Source organism: Mustela nigripes, chromosome 14, assembly GCF_022355385.1.
Source record: "Mustela nigripes isolate SB6536 chromosome 14, MUSNIG.SB6536, whole genome shotgun sequence".
Lineage (NCBI taxonomy): Eukaryota > Metazoa > Chordata > Mammalia > Carnivora > Mustelidae > Mustela > Mustela nigripes.
Window position 1 is genome coordinate 84416033 of NC_081570.1, and position 20632 is coordinate 84436664.

General features: G+C 38.6%; 1 protein-coding gene across 1 annotated transcript in view; it reads right to left on the bottom strand.

Annotated features, from left to right (window-relative positions):
• The window catches only part of PLPPR5 (phospholipid phosphatase related 5), a 118723-nt gene that overhangs the window by 26260 nt on the left and 71831 nt on the right, over positions 1–20632 (bottom strand). Inside the window, 2 exon segments of the mRNA XM_059375490.1 lie at positions 3452–3586; positions 12073–12249. Of these exon segments, the coding sequence (XP_059231473.1) occupies positions 3452–3586; positions 12073–12249 (312 nt within the window).

A 20632-nucleotide genomic window follows, 5' to 3' on the forward strand; every position in this document is an offset into this window, starting at 1 on the left:
GGAGGTTATGTAAGAATGTAACTTCTAAAAGAAACCCTCTGCCTTCTCCATACAAAACTGGCAAGCAGGAAATGATAGCTTGGCATGATACATCACGGTGCTCAAACTGCCGTCCAGGTCTGCACACCAGACTTTTATACTGGACTCCCGTTTCCTCCTCTGAGGGCCAGTTTCAAGAACCTCACACCACTCTCCGATGATCAATTACTAAGATCAAATACTGGGAAGAACTTTGCATTCACTTGTTTCCCATTGTGAACTCTGATGAAAAGCAATGTATTTACTCCAAATACGCCACATTACAAAAGAAAGTGAAAGCCACTGTGGGCTTCCCGTAAGTGGCGGCCTTCCTCCCTTTCCGGCTGATGAGCACAAGTACATGTCGTCTCAGCAACAGAGCTCCACAGGGAAGCCTGAGATACGTCCCCAGTAGCTCGATTCATGATCTTCGTGTGGTCTGGGTGACGCAGGAGCACACCCTGCACCATGCAGACAGCGTTCTGCCTGAAAACAGGATGAGAAGAGCAGGGAGCCAAGTCGGAACTCAGTAAGGTGTGTGCCAACACCCTTCGATGGGCAAAGGGGAGAACCAAATCAGATTTTACTTCTTAACTACCAAAGTAAAAACAGCGCATGATTTTGCCATGAACAAGACAATGAATGAAATTAATTGTTGTACTGAAATTTTCTAGAGCTTCTAATAGAATATTTTTGTTTTCATATTTTAAAACTCATTGTAAATAAGAATAAATTTGCCTAAATTCAACAACAGGGATTTATAATCACTTTATCACTTTATATATAAAAGGATCACTTTATATATAAAAGGATATAATGGTATATCAGGATATTTGGCAATGCTAGGAGGCTACTAAAGAATGCTTATACAAATAAACATGTCAAGAAAGAGAAGACAGTGATTATTGTTCGAGTTAACCTCAGAGGTGTATAAAATGAAGACTAATTACTACCCTGACCACTGTCTTCAAAATGTGTCTAATACCTCTTCCTAAATTCTGTTGCTTTCTATTATTTCTTGAGTTTAAAAAGATCTAATTTTGTACATATTATTCAGTTTTAAACAAAATACATGTAACTGGAAATACCACATTGCATAACTTTGACGCTTATCGATGATGAGGACTTCCGCAAATCGCTTAAATACTTGGGAGTTTAGTTTTCTTAACTGTACGATGGAGACCCTTCGTGTAATCCGGCACCAGCGAAGCCACTGTGGAAAGGAGATGAAAACAATCCAATGGTTCAGAGAGGAAAGAAGTTTCTTTCTTTTTCAGAACCATCGAGAGCATGTCTGTGGACTGCTCCCTGAGCTCATCTAGGAACTAAGGCTGTCAAAGTGGATCCGTCATCTTAAAAAGTTAAAGATTGCTTTCAGTCAAACCTTTTCCACTTGATGAGAAGGGTGAGGACGGACAGAGAGACAAGAGTCCTCAAGGGATGAACCAGAGGCTGTACTGACCACTTCTGCTTATATCCCATTGGTCTAAACTTCGCTGCATGGTCACGCCTACCTGCAGTGGTCACGGGGAGATACAGACTATGGCTGGGCAGTGGCGGATGTAGCTAAAATTGGACTGGGGGATTCAGTTACTAAAAGGAAGAAGGGGAGAAGGGATATGGGGGGGACTACGAGCAGCATTTGCCACTATAATGACACCCAGCTTTAAAAACTGGTGTAAGGAATAAAGTTACACTTTCAGAGCACAGAAGTGTATTTGTGGAATTTATGTGAGCAATCTGGATCGCACTCGACATATATTGAATGAACATTAAAAGGCAGTTATTAATATTGTTATTATTATGATGAAGATTTAGTACCTCTATCCTCACTATAATCTTGAATTCCCTCCACAGTATCATGGTTAAGTGATAGTTTATTCTTGAATCCTTATTATAAAAGGATTTAAAAAAAAAAAAAAGGAAATTTCATTGTTTCTAAGGAAGGCATCTCATTTTGAGAAAGTTTTTCCTTCTTTCTAGACATTACTTGTCCTCTTACACCTTCTTTTCTTTCATCCTAATTGTAACCTCCGAGGTGCTGTTAGAACACATTGCATCGCTCTGCCATAAACAGTCCTTCAGATACGTATGGAACGTTATTGCTTCTTCCATGAGTTTTCTTTCTCTCTATTCATTTTTTATTCCTTCAACAGTTTTTCATAATCTATTGACTTTCAGTCCACTCCCTGTCCTGGGCACATGCATTTGTACGTTTAACAAATATTTGAGTACTGACTATTTTACCGATGCCCACCTCAAAACCATGTCACCAAGGGCAGAATACGGTGTTCCAAGGTAGTGTGAGCAGAGGAAACCATCAATCTCCTCATTCAGGATATTATTCTCCCTAAGTGGAACTTAAGATCATATAACTCTTGGCAGTTTTAACAGGCTGTTGACACATGCCAGATGGTAACCTGTTCTACCCTCTGATCCATTTTCATTTGTGTAGTTACCCTAAATGTACTCTCTCTTCCATGAACTTCTTTTAAAATCCAAACCCAGAACATTTGCTTTATTTCTAGTTGTTAATTGTATCTAATCTCTCAAGAACTTTTGTTCTTTCAACCAATGTATTAATTATCCCCCACTAATTCACATCATCTAAGCTCCTGATAAGCATGTAATTGATCTCTTCATCTAATGTATTGATTAAAATGTGGGTATGGACAGACCTGATGAGAAGCCTTTAATAACCCTCTGAGCAATCACTGAACTAATTACAAATGGGCATTGTTGCATCATCATTTAAGAAACATTACCCTCTCTAGTTCACAAGATAAGTTTGAGAAAAAAATCTCAGGAAAAGTTTTTGTTAAATACCTGGCTTGTGTGCTCATTGTCATGCCCAATGAAGCCTTGACCTGCCATTCAGAGTGCTACCTGGTCTGGCTCCATTCTGCCCAACCTGATCCTCAGGACCTCCCTGATTAGGAGAGCACGATTGCCATGATCTTTATATTAGGAGAGCATGCTGCCAGATTTTTATATAATGAGATTCAACAAAATTTATTGAGCCCTATTATGTACTAGGCATTATTCTAAACAGTTTCTCACATAAATAGAGGATGGGAAAAGTGGAATATATATGAAAAAAATGCATGTATTCTCAAATAAGACTACCTTATGACTTCACCCATGTGTGAGACCATGATTACACTATGTTCCTTATCTTAAAGTTATGGCAAAGTGCAGAACATATTCCATATATAGATACTCAGCTTTTAGCATGAGGTATTCAAAGAATTATTTTCAATGTGATATGCATTTTTCTAAGATGATGTCTTTAGTGACTAAATTCTTGCTAAATACCACATTAGATTCTAAATTTGTTTCAGTAAATCAAACATGACTGTGCACGAACTCTGAGGAATGATTATTCATTTGCTCTAGATAACAATCACAGTTGAGAATTTAAATTATGAATCACCTGTACAGATGTTACCTTTTCCAAGGGACTTTCTACTCGAGGAATGCTGATCATTGGCATCTGTGCCAGATTATCCATGTGTATATGTTCATTTTCTGGTTGTCTTCCTTTGAAATTATTTACCACACACACAACCTAAAATTTCAGGAGAAAAATGCAGTTGAAGCAAAGCCACACTCCCTGTGACTATGACCCTTTTAAGTAGCTTAATAAATCTAATCACAGAAATAAAGTATTCAAATTACTTAAGTATTACATATGTAACTTGACATCCAGGTTTATCTTACATAAATTTTAATAGTTATTCTGGTACAAATGTGTCAGAGAAAGTGTATCAAATAATGTGTAGCTCAGTTAATAATGACAATTTCATTATTCCAAAATTTTCATTAAATTAGATTGTAGTCAATGCTCAAACCAATCCTTAAGTAACATCATAGCTTTATAACAATTCGTAGCAAGCTAACATTTCTCTAATGTGGCGAACCTACAACTTAATTTAAATGCTAATTATTTCCCATTGCTTCAAGATCATTACATTCATAATAAACCCTCTACAATTGGCGCTTTCCAATTTAGTAGCATACCTTTAATTAACCTAGTTTGTTGTTTATTATTGTATCCCATGTATACTTGGCATTTCAACAATAGCTTACTGGGGCTACCAGCGAAATAGAAGACCTTTTACAAAAGGAAATTGACCCTTGTTTCAATTGATTATATCCCACAGGTGACAGCATTTGAGCTAAACCAGAGGTTCTCTACTGCAGGTTACAGAAAAATAAAGGCCCAGCACTGTTGAAAGTGCGTGTTCCTAAGCTCTCCCCTAACGATTTTGATTTTGTGGATGAAGGATGGGGCCTACAAGCTGACATTTTTTTGAAATACATTCCAGAAGCTTCTGAAGCAGGTGAATAATTACTTTAAGAAATAGTGAATTAAACAACACAGGAAAATTACTTGCTATTATTTGCTTATATTAAGCAGTGGAGAAGATATTCCTAAGCCTTCTTTTTCTGGATTTACAGTCTATTATCAAGCCAAAATAAAGAACTTACTTGCAGTTATAACCTAACATTCATTTTTTTAAAAGAATAAATGCTTAATATATAATTACACATTTACATTGTAGATTTTCACAAATGCTCCATTGGAAAGCCTTTTCTTTAGTAAGGCTCATTACTGAATATTTTCAAAGGCCAATTAGATCTTGGTTATTCTCCAGTTTTTAAATAAAATTTATACATCTGCAAAATAATAACACATACTATGAGACTTTATCTTAGAGAAAACATTGCCCTAGTCGTGGAATACTTATTATCTTTCCATTTCCATGAGTAATTACAGATCAGAAGCACAGATCAAAGCCTGATAATTTGACCCATCAACTTTATCATTGCCATCAAAAGCTTTAAAGTAAGGGATGGTACAGGCTTAGAGATGGGTACTTGATAAACCTAGCATCAAATGATGACCCTATATAAGACTAACAGTGATTGTCCTATAGAAAGGGTCAGTAAATTTTGGCCATAAGAGGCAGATAGTACATATTTTTGGTTTTGCTGGCATACAATCTTTGCAGCAGCTGTTCAATTCTGGTATTTTGGTGTGAAAATAGCCACAGACAATTTGTAAATGAACGGGCATGTCAGTGTTCCAATGCAAATTAAAAAAAAAAATAGATAGCAAGCCAAATTTCACCTAAGGGCTATAGTTTGCCAACTGACCACTGCCTAGAGTACAAAGGATATAATCAAGAATTTTAGCCAATAACAACATAACAAGTAAACAGTTTCCATGATCACTTCATGAAGTATACACACATATTTCCCTTTTCACTAATACTATAAATTAAGGAAAGTTTAGGCAGATGAAAAAATTATGACAAATTCTCATGAAGTAAAATTTGTTGAAATGAAATACCTATGTATGTACATAGACATATGGAAGTCATGAGATGAAAAAGAGTTCATCTAGAGTTAATATGGGATTCTGAAAGACTGTATCAGTTATCTCTTTGCCTTAATTGAGGGTTAGGACAACACCACTGAAGCAGTTGAGAATTCATAGGCAAACTATTTAAACACCTAACAGATAGTAGATATTCATTAAATAGTATCTATTAGCATAATGATTATTCTTCATTACTGTTATTATTTAAATTACCAGGGAGGAAATTGCCAAATCTTCCTTAGAACAATATTCAAATATTAAACAAGCCTTGCCTGCTAACATTCTTAAGTATGGAACTGATTTCCTATTAGAAAAATGCTCATGGCAGGGGGCAGGGGGTGTGCCTGGCTGGCTCAGCCAGTTAAGTGTCTGACTCCTGAGTTCAGCTCAGGTCATGATCTCAGGGTCATGGGATCAAGCCCTGCTTTGGGCTCCATGCTTAGCATGCAGTCTGCTTGTCTCTCTCCTGGCTCTCTCTCTCCCTCAATCGCTCTTTCTCTCAGATAAATAAATAAAACTTTAAAAAAGAAAAATGTTCATAGAAAAGCAAAAGGCTTGGTTTTTGATCCCCAGCCTTGTATGTTCTTGGACTGTCCTCCAGGTCTGAGTTTTCTCAATATTTAAGGGAAGAGGTTGCAATATTTTACCAAGTTAGGCCACTCTTTTGGTTGTCAAAGGTAGGAAAAATTTAACAAATGTTTCAAGTGAAACCCCAGATCTGCCTATCTTCTGATCCCGCTAAAAACCTTGTTTTTTTTTTTTGTTTTTTTTTTGTTTTTTCTGGATCCTTTCAAGAAAACAGCTCCCACATATCCTCCCCCTAATTGCATAAGGCTGAAAACTTGGATTTATTCTTTATACTTCCTATACACAATCAGTCACTCAATTTGCTCTATTTTTCTTCCTAAAAATTTTGATTTCTCATATCTGCTTTCTTCTATGTCTAGTACCAACTCCAAAGACTAAGCAATCACCACCATTTGTCTGCATTCTCTAAAGTCTCCCTCCAATCCATTCTATAGTGACGAAAGAATGATCTTTCCAGAATGCAAATTGGGGGGCACCTGGGTGGCTCAGTGGGTTAAGCCGCTGCCTTCGGCTCAGGTCGTGATCTCAGGGTCCTGGGATCGATTCCTGCATCGGGCTCTCTGCTCAGTGGGGAGCCTGCTTCCCTCTCTCTTTCTCTCTGCCTGCCTCTCCATCTACTTGTGATTTCTCTCTGTCAGATAAATAAATAAAATCTTTAAAAAAAAAAAAAGAATGCAAATTGGATCATGTCACCCTTCCTCAAACGACTGTGGCTGGGCTCCCCTTTTCTCTAATAGTATAAACCCTGCCCACCTTTGCAGCCTTCCTTCTCTGTGCTTTCCTTTTTCTGCCTTTTGTTTGGAATAGTGAACTCCACTCTCTTTGTACACCATATATATCCTCCTCACCCGTGATATCTCATCTCAGTATCACTTCTTCACTGGCTTTCTCTGACCCCAGGCTGTTTTTTTTTGATCACATCAATCCCCGATGCTATTCACCAAAACATCTATTTCTAATGAAATTACACATCTGTTAGCATAATACTTTGGTTGATATGAATCTCTTCCTTAAAGAGCTTCCTTTTAAGCGCTATGAAAGCAGAGATGCTGTCTCTCTCTTTCTCTCTTTTTTTTTTTTTTTTTGCTCACCATTATATTCCCAGTGCCACAGTGAATGGATAGACTAATGAATGAGCATGTGTCCAGGCCAAGTATTCTCAAATTTTCTGATGTTCCTATATAATTTAAAGTGACATGCCTCTGAAACATTCTATTTTTACATGAATGACTTTCATGTGTATAATTCTACCCTGTCCCACAAAAATGACACTAATAAGTCACCATTACATGTATAATTTTTGTGCTCTTTTGCCAGTGGTGATGATAAATTAATCTAATCTATTTGTGGTCATTTTCTCTCTTCACTTGTAGCAAGCAAAACATGTGTATTGTTTGGGGTTAAGTGCATAGGCTCTGGGGGTCAAACAGGGCTGAGCCTTAATGCCAGGCTCCCTGATTTATTCACCAGGAGCTTGAGCAAGCAAGTCAGTATAACTAGACCTGCTTCTTTTACCTGCAGAATGAGAACAATAATAACTACAACTCATCATGCTGTTGTGAGGACTGAGTTAACGTAGTAAAGACTACTCCAATAACTCTTACTGTTATTAACTCTTACTCTTACTGTTATTATTCATATGTAATATGATAACATGACCAATTCTTGCTATGGCTCAGTAACCTTGAACTACTCGACTAGACCCTGGGCATCTTTTTTGGAAACACTTTGAAGCATATATTTGTTAAGCATATATTTGTTGAATAATATTAACCAATCTACAACTATCATTCAACTAGTATTTGGTTTGTATTTTCTTAAGCATGGGGATTCTGTTCTCTGACTTTAAAGAAAATGTACATGGGATGAGTGTGATAAAGAGGACAGGATTTAATTCCTCATTAGAAAATAACAGGCCAAACTTTGAGGGCAGTGGAAATTCGGGAAAAATGGGAGAACCAGGTAATCAGGGACACTTCTTGGGCAAGTTGGGACTTGTCTGAGAAAAATCTCAGGTGCAAAAAGGATCTGAATAGTCGTCAAAGGTGAGGACCACGATATCCAGCACCTTCTCTGCACCACACACTCAACTGTATTTACGACCTATGGGACTTCACTTAAAACTGGAAAGAGCTCTGGAAAGTAGTAAAACAGTTCCCCACTCATTCATTCATTCATTCATTCATCCATCCATCAAGTATTTCTCGAGAATCACCTATCTACCAGACCCAGTACTTTGTACCGGGAATATTCCATGAAGAAAACATATAAATGCCTTCTCCATGCACAGCTTATATTCTGGTGGGTTTGACAGCAATAAATAAATAAATAAATAAATAAATAAATAAATATCATGTGTGGTATATTAAAAGTTGAAACATTCTATGGAGAAAAGTGAATAGGGAATGAGGAAGGGATTCCTTGGCGGGGGTGGGGGCATATTACATACAGGTAAGGGAGGCCTCCCTAGGTTAGAAAAAATGAGAAGACAAGTGACCTCTTCAAGGTCATCTACACAGCATGTGGTAAAAGCAGGATTCAAACCTAGGTTCATGTGGCTCCCAGACCCCTGTTTTGCTCTAAAAAATATACAGAGGATTGGGCATTCTGCTGGGGCAAGCATGAAGTCCGGACAGAACCTGTCTGTGAGGGAAAGGAAATTGGGTTGATGTGCAGTATAGGATTCCTCTGCAAGGAGAGAAAATACACTTGGATGGGAAGGTGCAGCCAGATTACTGACGATCCCAGAAGCCCAGTGGATGTATTTGGGTTTAACGCAACAGGAATGAACTTCGTTTTGTTTTGTCTTGTTATTAGCAGAGGATTATGTTCCAAAGAAGAGAGAGGCAGAATGGGAGGTGTTTGGAGGAGAGTCTGAAGTGAGAAAGAAGACAGTTAGGAACCGAGAGATAGAAGAAAGAGAAAAAGCACTGATCTCGAAAATTGAGTACAGTCCCAACAGTACACATGTTGGTCAGAATGGCCAAGAAATGAAATGTGGAGGAGACATTTTGTAGTGGAAATAAACTGGGACCAGATGAATCGCCTGGTGTGGGAGATGAGCAAGAAGAATGAGTCAAAGGCAGATGCTAGACATTGGGTCTGGGTGACTGGGGGATGTGGATGCCTTCAACCAAGACATGGAGTCTTGGAGTCGGTTAGTGCTCATTCTATTCTGGAACCATTTCAGAGTTCTGCACATGGTGCAAGATAATTGGAGACACCCCAGGATATTGCCAGCCAGAGCCGGAGTTGCTGCTCAGAATAAATGTCCTCCTCACCCAAATGAGAAGCCCGGGAACCATCATGGATTGCTCCCTCTCCTTCGCCTGTCATCCCCAGTGTGCCATACAAACTCCAAACCTTCCATCTCCACAAACCTCCCGGATATCCTCCCTCTGTTTCTGCCCATGGAGGCCTGATTCGGGACATCTTATTTCCCTGGTTCTGCACAACTTGCCCCCTCTACCCTCACCTGGAGTTTCACATTCCAGCAAACCTGTTTTCAAAACAGATTGTATCATAGAGTAAAAGGGGCTGAAAGGAATCAAACTTTCAGTCCTCCACGTGTCCATTTGTTGAACATACACCATTTCATTTAAACTTTTAAGTCCTTAGAAGCTTTAAAGGAGGCTGTTATTAGCCTCATTTAATGAGGAAGAATCTGAGGCTCAGGAAGGTACATTGGTAACGGCCCAAATGAGGTAAACTGCATAATGCCATGCACGGAGTAAATAAAGAAGCTGAGATTCAACCAGTTTTAACTCACTCGAACTCTGACAAGGGCTCTCAAATCCCTGGCATTGCAAAGAAAAAAGCTCAGATCATTGTAAGCTACAAGGCCATTCAGGATAATTACCCCTGTGTTCTACTTCCCACTCTTGTCACTTACGCTGGATGACTCGTGCCGTTCCACAATGCCACTCCCCCACGTGAACATGCTGTGCCCAAGCCTACAATACACTAAGGCTCCATAAACGCCAATTTAATGAAGCATTCTATATTGCTTCTGCACACTGTGCTCTTTGCCCCTCATTCCTTATGCCCCCACCTTCGACCTTCCTGCTTTACAAACCTTTCAAGTTTACGTATCTCCTTTCTGACTGTCCCTAATCCCAACGGGATCTCCTGAGTCTATGAACTGATATCATTACATTTAACCTTCTATAAAACTCTTTCTATCTTGTGACCTATTTAAGTAGATGGACTGTGTGTCTTTTTCATGTGATTTAATCCCCAGCACCAAGCACCGTGCCTGGATTCTAACAGGGGCTCAGTAAATGTTTCTGTTACGAAAGAAGAGAGGAATGGACTCATGGAGGGAATAACCTCTTATTGTCTGACCCCTGAACCGGACTGTAACTCCCACAGGAGACAGATCATGTTTATCTGAGCCTCCTCACAGCCCCAGTCCTTGGCACAGTGCCGAAACCTGCAGGCACTCACACTCAGAAGTGGTCATGCATGAGTGCACGAATGTTTGTTGAGTTATTACAGTTAAGGCATTATCTTCATGGGACCTTTCATAAGGTCATTTTCCAGGTGGATGAGAATGTCTGAGGGGCCACTGTGGAGTGTTCTGAATATATGCAATCAGAGGGGCTCCAGCCCAAGGGGAACCCAGGGTCTCGCTCCTTCACCACCTGGTTCTCAGATGAGGAAGTGACTGGGAGGAAACTAGCCTGCTAGATTTGGGCTTGCAGGGGGTCATGATGTTCAGGGGAAGTGAAGACAAGTCGGCCACAGCCACAGGAAGATGAGTAGGAAGACTGATGAGGCAGATGCCAGTGAAGAGGTTTTGGACCCATGCAGCTGAAACCGAGTTACATCTGACACTAGTGCTTTGAAATTTATTTATTTATTTATTTTTAGTGCTTTGAAATTTTAACTTTTGGGAGTTCTTCTCTTAGGGTAAGGTGTTTGTCTTGTTTTGTCTTGTCTTGTCTTGTTTTGTTTTAAATGTTTCGATCCGCTTCATCTGCAGTGAGTGAAAGAAAGGAAGAGGCTCTGGCCCGAGTCTGAGCCCCAGTTTTCCCGGGGCCATAAGATATCTGTGGGAGAGAGGTGGGGGTGAGCCTAAGTCTCCCAGGCATCTAGCAAACCAGAGGGAGTGACATCAGGAAGAAAAGCAGCACAGAGCCTGGGGCAGGGATGAGGTCATAGTCGGTCAGCACCCTACCACAAGAGGTCCTACAAAACAGGGCCTGTTTAAAATGCCCGGCACACAAATGGTTCGCTGGACAGGTCCATGCAAGTTTTTGCTTACTGGTTAGGAACTAGGGAAAGGAGCCGAAGAAGGGAAGTTGAGCATGAGAAGCAATTTAAATGTAATCAAAATGGAAATAAAGTGTTTTTTCCTATTATAATGTGTCAAAGCAAAAATGTGTTTTGATGTATGGTTTACACATTTTCCATCTGGGTTAAATGTTATGTACTCATACTTATAATGGATTGATTATTTCTAAAGCCAGGCTAAAATATATTTTCCAACAACCAAAACCTGTAGTAATAATCCAAGGATATTTTATAAAAGGGATAGAGATAGCATGCTCACTTCATTAGAAATCACTACGAATGCTCTTCATCTCCTAGCAAAATCTGACTTGAGGTGGTATTGTCTTGGAAACCACCCATGAAGTCTTAGTTACTGAAGGGAACGAGTTCATCTCTCAAAGCACAGTGACATGGCGGTTCATGGAGGGTATTACGCTGAGGCACTGGGATAATCTGGGATGCTCTAGATACTCTGGGATGAAAAGTGACCCCAGGAAATTTTTAAAATATCCAACTAACCCAGTCTTAAAAACCATCCAAGGAAAACTGAGTGTTTTTGCCCATTTCCATTTAATATGAAAATATTCTGTTCACCTTTATGTGTAGAATTTACATATTTTTCACCCCCAAATTTGACTTTAGGCAGAATAAATGAAGAAGGTGAAAGAAATGAATGACTTAAAATGTACATAGTATCATTTGACACACTACATTTAGGGAAACCTGGCAATTCACACTTGTATTCTCATCGGTGATTATAGAAGTTAATTAAAAATGCAGCAAAATCCAGATAAATTTGTACTTACCAGAAATACTGCTATAGATATTCCAACCAGAAAGCCTGCTATCACATCCGACCAATGATTTCGATATTCTGCTACTCTGTTGAGTCCAGTAAGAAAGGCCAAACACATTAAGCCCAAACATAAAACGGGCTTAGCAAGTCTTGTTCCTTTAGCTTTGATTGTGTTGGTAATGTACATCTGAAACATTAAATGAAAAATACAACTTTTCATGAAGGTACTTTCTTAATATATATCTGATATACTTGTATATTGTACACACATATATTTATAGACATATCTATGCCTACAGGGTTCAAATAATTAATTGTAGTTAAGAATATTTTGAAGGAACTTTCTTAGAAGTAGAATTTTAAAAAGGTGATTATTTAATTTTACATACCTGATATTTTCTGATGGCCAATTCTTATTAATATGAATCATCTAGAAACACTGAGCACTGACATTCCAACTGATTTTTAACTTTTAATGTACCTACTGAAATATTAATATTTAACTATTAATGTACCTATTGCTTTATCTGAATTGACATCTTAGATCACTACTGTTAGAAGGGGCAAACCAATGAAGGCACATTTGGAATGCTTGTATTTTTGTATGCCATATTGGGAGGATGGAGAATTGATAAGTCAGAACTTGTGACTATAGCTGTAAAAAATAAAATAAAGTTGATTTTCACTGAACAGACAGTGCTTTGAAGAAAGAATTTGAGGTTGTGTGCAGTGACAAGGTTTGCTTTTATGTTGTTTCAGAAATTGTGAAATTACTTTGTTTTAATTAAATTTTATCAGCCAGAATTAGGACAACAAAAAAACTTAACAATCAGGGAAAATGTCTTCTTAAAACAAACAATGAACAGATACCTACATTTTTGGTGTCTTCACATATGCTAATGAAGAGGATATAGTGCCAACTGACTGCCTAAATGAAATGTCCCCACACTGGGAGCCACCATGCTCAAAAATAATTTGGTCTTTCTTCCACTCTGATTTATTCTACTGCTCAGTTGTTGATAATTTAAACTTATGTTACAACATAAGCAAAGCTGTTGACTGCAAGGGGAATGTGTCAGTTAATATATCAAGTCATTAGTAAAGTAATTATAAAGGAGGTGGCTTTGACAGTCCAATACGTTTTTATGGTATTAATGTCAGTGGGTATCTAACGTTGATAACACGCTCTGAAAAAAATACTTAAAAATGCATTTAATCACTTGCCTATTGCACTGTGTTGAATTAAAAAAAAAAAAAAATTGCCTGAGAGATTAAACCAAAAATCACCGCTCAAGTTTTTCCTTCACAGCAGCCATTTCAGAATACTATGAAATTTAGTGATTATCTCCACCCCCCCACCCCCCCACTCCCCTCAGCCACACACACACCTTTTTTCCTCCTGGGCCAAGTTTGCAGTCCTGTTAGCTGCCAGAAGAGGATGCATGAATATTTAAACAGCCCATGTGATACAAAGCTTCTATCTATCCAAGTTCTAGCCCTTTGCCATCTCTCTCATGTCCCAAAAATCTAGGGCGGCGGGGCGGGGGCGGGGTGGGGGGAGCTGAATTGTTTCACCTTTGGCCTGTGACCTTCGGAGCTGGGGCTGGGTACTCTAAGTCTGGGTGTGGCAGAGCTGAATAATTTCAGTGACGAAGGATAAGTAGACATAAGGGTGAAACAAGAAGAGATGAGAGAGAGAAAATGCTGTTTCTGCCATTCTGAGAGAAGGTGTTAAAGAGCTCTGCCCACACGAATAACAAGGCAGGGATATCACACCATTTCAGGTTGCCACGGATGCATGTAATGGAGTAATCCCTTATCTGACTAGTGCCTATGAATAGGAAGTGAAATTGGGGCTGCTTGTGAGGTTTTCTTTAACACAGCTATAACGTTGATTAATTCTGGCTTTTGCATTTCTTCACATCTGTCAGAACTCTAAACATACCCTGTCCTTATTAAGAGAAAATAAATGTGGGATGATAATTGAAGAGTATTAATATTACTAATATTCATTACAGCTATGATTTAGTGAGTGATCGCTGTTCAAGGCAATATTCTAAGTATCTTATGTTAATTACCTTATTAAAGTCTCCAAATAGCCATATAAGTCAGATCTCATCATTACCTTCATTTTGTAGATGAAAAAAACTGAATCAAGGTAAAGCTCATTATGAAGAAACACAATTTGGCTGTTGGGAGTGGTACTGTTGAAAATGGAAAGATGTAAATGAGAAGTAAAGCACCTCTTAATCTCTCTCTCTGTCTTCACTGATTTCTTGCATGGAGGAAACAGCCCATGGACATAAGCTGCATATCAGCGAATACAAGAGAGTGGAAATCAGAGGAGGAACAAGGCTGCCGTAATATCATAGGGTGAAGCCACATTAATTCTCTGCTATTAGGGAGGAATAAGAAGTAACGGAAGTATGGTCTCTCTCTGTGTGGACAATCTCTCACAGAATCTATCTGGTTTTGGAAAGCATTCCCCCCTCATCCTCAAAGGGCATCTCAGATACTTGTCCCAGTTGTGTAGACTTAGAGTAATCTATAAGCTTGGGTGATGACTCTGAGGTTTCTTTTGAATGTTTGCTCCAGTTGCACTAATGACCCAAACATTGGTTATAAGGACTCCAAAGATGTAGTCTGGCTACAGTGCAGACTCATGAAGAAGCTTCCGTATGAGGAATAGACTGGGATTTGGCTCTTCCTTCACCAGATCCCCACTTAATGTCCAGACCCAGAAAGGAAGATGATTGAATTTTAAGGGTTATGTAAAAAGAGTGACATTTGTTCAAATACATTCAATTTTAAGGTGGATCATAGCATGTTTTGTAATATATTTTTCTAGAGCATAATCAGTTGCATGGATGTCACAAAAGAAAAATTAGAGAGTTTTCACTTATACTCGACAACTCTTGGGTACTTTATGAATATAAGTGCCTTTTAACCAGTCTAATTGTGTTATTCTTACAGAAAGTCTATTATTCCTAATTTGCAGGAGAGGAAATTACAGCGTAAGAATCTATTAAGCAAGTTGGGTACAGTACAGAAATTGATTATTTATGCTCTCTTGGTTTTTAATTCACTTATGAAACCATCTAGGTTAACCAGATGTCAAAATGTAGCTAAAATAAAACAAACAGAAGAGTGTATGTTTTGAGCAAGATCATATCCACTCAGTCCTCAAGGGTCAGTGGATGCTCACTACCTTCCAGAACCCTCTCATTATTTAACCTTTGTTAGCGGTCCCCGTCCACCCATTCCGTGAGCATTTATCAGCACAAAGATGCAGAAACCAAAGCTGATCGGCCGCTGTCCACTAACTGTCTGGTATATGTTCTTTTACACTTTTCTCCTTGTTTATACAAATATATACAGCAACTAACATACACCTAAAGGGGTTTTGCTTATTTGTTTGCTTTTACTAAAGTGTAATCACCATGCCCATGTTCTTCAGAAGCGTGAATTGATTCACCTGTGATAATAAACATCCATCTGCTGTCTAAGTTGAGAAAGTACCGTATGATTTTAAAATACTAATTATATAAGTAAATAAAAATAAAAACAAACATTTGTGTTTGTTAAGCACTGACTATACACCTGAAACTGTTTCTCTAAGAGGAGACATCTAAAGTGAGATCCAGGAGAAGGAGTCTGAGAGTTCCCAGCAAAGGGAAGTGGTGGGGGAATGACTACTGAATTCTGTCAAATGCTTTTCCTGCGGCTACTGAGATGATTATACTGCTTTAAGCTTTTGCCACACAAATTGTCTGGCATATGTATTTGTTTACCTGCTATTGTCTTTCTCCTCCGTGTCTATCTCACAGTGCCTGGAGCAATACCTGGTACAGGGCAGGCACCTATGATGGGAAGAACACAGCTCCCTAACGATGTCCATGCGCCAATCCTATGAAACAGAAGAAGAGTGCCCCAAGCCAAAGAATTCACACAGACTCTAGAAGCTGTGAAAATCCAAGAATGAATTCTCCCCTAGAGCCTCCAGAAGAGAGGTAACTGGGCTGACCCTTGATTTTATCCTAGTGAGACCCATGCTGGATTTCAGAACAGCAGAACTGCAAGATCGTAAATTTTAAGCCACCAGGTGTGTGGTAATCTGTCATGGTGTTAAAAGAAAACCACTACCTTCAATCAATATGGGCTCAGCGTGTGAATAAAGAAACATTCTGGGATTTGTAAAACTGGTCCAATGGAGGAGGTAACTGTGGCCTAGTGATTAGCGCATCCACTTTGCAATCAGTAAGATCCGGTTTAGTTCTTAGCTCTGCCGCTCACGTAGACAAGTTATCCAATATTTAAGCCTCGGTCTCCTTCTGTATAAAATGTAAATGATCACCAAAGCATCATTGCACAGTACTGGAAGGACTAAAGACACAAGATAGGGGAAGTTCTCAGTACAGAGCTTGGCTCACAGTAAGTGCCTGGTAACTGCAAGGGTTAAGTCAGCGCCAGGCCGAAGAACACGGAAGTCCGGGACCTACAGCGCTGCATGATCATGAAGAGGGCGCCTGGTGAGTGGGGATTATTAGGTACGTGGTGGCGTCATGGCCGAGCATGCGGAGAACTTGGTTCCTTCGCTTGTTTCTAGGCTCCTTTCACCTTTTCCTTATGCCATTTTGTAGCTTTTGTTTTCTTTCTTCTAAGTTCTCTGTCTAAAGACAGCCACTAATTGTTTATTTGCAGTCTGTTTGTTGCCCTCTACTCTTATGCTTTGGCTCTTCTTTCCTACAGACAAAATGACCTCAATTCCACCCATCAGTATGGAAATAACTCAGTGGCCAGATTCCTCAGCAACACGACATTCCAGTGCTTTTGACGTACTGTAGTCCTCTTCCCAAAATGTAGAGTCCAAAACAGAGATATGGTCAGGGGTGCATATCTCCTGACCAGGTGAGGGTATAACTTACTTTTCTGGATTGCACCTTATGGTCTTACTCATGGATCTGTATATTATAATTTGGTTAGGAATGGATCATCTTTAAGCTGATTTCCAGGTTTTGACTATTTTGATTAATACAGCCTAAAAAAGGAATAGGTTTTTTGGCTTTTGTTTTTCAATAACTACATAGCAGTACTGGTCAGAGTGTTTGTGACTTCCTCTCATGGAGTGATGCCCTAGCAAGTTCCCCTACTTTGGACTCCCAGGATTACTCAAAAAGTCAAACTTCTTAATTATTTTCAAATTAATATTTCACCCTGCCAATGCCATTTTGAACTTTTATGATGACATCTATTATCTTTGTTCTTTCTCTGAGCTTCTTGTTAACTCTACACAGCATCAAAGATAGAACTTCATGGCACTCTAGTAGAGATTTATTTGCAAGTTGGTATGGACACACTGAGCACTATCTTTTAGGTTCATTTATTAAGCCAGCTGCACAGTGTCCTGAATGTCTTACTGTTGTATCCATACTTATTTACACTCATAGAGTTGTCAAATAGCAATGTAAAGGTGTCTGATAAGGTGTGTCACAGAATGGTGATGGGAGGTAATACAACAGAGGAAAGACCATAGACTTTGTACCAGACAGATTTGTGTTCACATAATTCAGACCTTTCAGGGCTATGAGAGGGGAGTGCAATAAACAGTAGTATATTGAAGTCATAATTTTTATATACTGCAATCTAGATTGTATAAAGCACGCAGCTACTTTATTTTCCATAACTGATCTAAACTCCATCATGAGCATCCATCCAAGACTGAACAGGAACAGAATAGGGGAGGGAGGAATGTTTAATAAACCATCGGTTCTTTTCTCAATTTCTCACTCTTCCCCTTCTGGCAAAATGGCACTGGAGTCCAGTTGGCGGTCTGCCCAAGTGGAGAGGCAACCTCAGAGCAGCCACAGGTCTGTCTTACAGTGTGGCCTCTTCATTTTTGCTGGCTTCCACAGCCCTGTGCTTCTCCCACGTGGTCTCCCCTGGGTGCTCTGCTGACAATCACTGTTGAATGTCCTTGTGAACCCAATGCTGACTTGTTCCATCGAGGCTCACATGCTGTAAAATTCCTCTGAATCTCCCGCACATCTTCCTGCCAGCCCCAGGTGCGCTGCCTGTTCTCTCCAGCTCTGCTGTAGGGTCCCCTGGTTCCCATTACACTCATCTCTGCTGCCTGCCCTACCTGCTCTTGGGGTGCCCTGAGGTTGAATTCTTCCAATTGCAAGATGGAAATGACGTAAAGGCCACTTATCTTCTACTTTCTTTTCAACTTCTATGCAGTTTCTATTATCTGGTGACTGATTTCCTTCTCAGAGATCCTCACTCGGGTGCTCAGTCAGATGATCACATCTGCCATTCTGGTCTTTGCTCTCCTCCAATCTTCCCACTCCCTAGGCCCAGAAATGCACCTTCTCCTCCCTTAGGTTGACGGTTCCTCCTCTTACATTAGATCTTGTGTTCTCTGTAATACTGGCTCATGATAGTCAAATCTTTAACTTTTGCTTTTGGTACGTAAAGGTAGTTTTGGGGTTTAGAAATTCCCATTCTCTTTTGACAAAAAGAGATTTGATTATTAAAACTAAATAGTGTCTTCTTTTTGGACAGATACTGGCTCATCGCTTTCCTACCCACCCTTGACTGAGGTATAATTTGCAAATAATAATTTTGTTATGTATATATATTGTTAAGTAATCACCACAATCAAACTAATTAATATATCCATTTCTTCACAGAGTTATCATTTTGTGTGTATGTGTGTGAGACCATTTAGGACACACCTGCTCTCTTAACAAATTTTAAGTATGCAATACAGTATTGTTAACTATAGTCACATTGCGGAACATTAAATCTCTGCGAGGTAAATATACTACATATACAATGGAACACTATTCTGCCTTAAAAAAAAAAATAGGAAATACTACTATTTTTGACAACATGGATGAACCTGAAGGACATTATGGTAAGTGAAATAGCCAGGCACAGAAAGAAAATACTGCATGATCTCTCTATGTAGAATCTAAAATAGTCAAAATCATAGAAGCAGAGAATAGAGAGTGATAGTTGCCAGGAACTGGGGAAAAGGGAGATGGGGAGATGACAGCCCTTCTTTTATGGACCACCCTTCTCTAAGGCAAATGAATAACAGATGAGAAATCCTAGAGCTATGTTGTCCAATGGTAGCCACTAGCTAGTACAGCAAGTGACCATTTGAAATGTAGTTAGTGGAAACAAGGGATTCAATTTTTTAATTTTATTTAACTTTAGTTAATTCAAATTTCGAAACTAGTGTTTGACTTGATTATTAGAAACATTTTAAATATGTTTGGAACAAATTAGGTATGTGTGTCTAGTTTTTACACTGTGAATTCTATGAAGCCTAAATACAGATAAAGTATTTCAGATGAAAATTTAGTTTCCATCTGAGATGTAATGCAAGTGTCAAATAAACACACTGGATTTCAAAAACTTTGCCAAGAAAGGAATGCAAAATTAATAATTTTATGTTGATACATGTTGAATTGGTAATATTCTAGATATGTTCAGTCATATGAAATAGATTTTAAAATTAATCTCACCATTTTTTAAGCTTCTTTAATGTGACTACTGAAAAATTAAAAATCATATATGTGGCTCATTTTATGTTTCTATTGGATAATCTAAATAATCTCTTTGGTAATGCTGACCTAAATAAGAGCATCATGATAGAAAGGGAATGAAAAATATATCACTTAATCGGGAAAAAAAATTGCAGGCATTTCACCATTTATTGCTATTTTTTAATTTAATTATTATATTGGTTGGAGTTGGGTATTGAACCTAAAAGCATTTTTGGGGTACCTGGGCTTTATCAGACAACAGTTATCTATATCTTTATATCTATATTTATCTTTTACATCTATTCACATTACAGTTTAAATAACACATAATGTGATAAAGTGATATTTTGGACTTACTTTGAATTTTCAGAGTCAGTCTACTTTTTTCAGGTTCTATTGATCATAACATCTACTTTTCAACATTTGACTTCATCAAAGTTAAACATTTTTTTTGTATTTTACTGACAGTCATTAGGTGCTCAGGAGATTCCGTACGTAGTTACTGTAAACCAAGAGGAAAAGCTCAAAATAAGAGTTTAATATTTTGGGTTAAAATGTCAACCCAGCTTTCATTAGTTCTGTGACTTTAGCCAAATTACTTATCTGCGTCTTATTTTTATAACATTTAAAAAATTAAAATGGCAGTAATAGTTTGTGGGATTTGGCTCAAGAAATTACACAAGGAATGCAAATTTTGGCACCAGGAAGATTTTTGTTTATTTTGTTACTTGAATCCATTTAAGGGATTAAAAAGAGATTATTTAGATTAAAACTATATATTTTCTGGGAGAACCAATACAATCAGTTGCCTAGCATGTGGGTATGGGGATAAAGGTCCTTAAGCATACTGTAGCTAAAAAATGAAGGGAAGTTATCCATTTCCTTACAATATACTTAGTGGATCCCTAACAAAAGATTACATAATCATGAACACAGAATTTATCATGTAGTTGATGTCCTTGAATGGGCAACAGTAGGGAGTCACAAATGTGATGTGAGTAACAACACCCTCAGTGT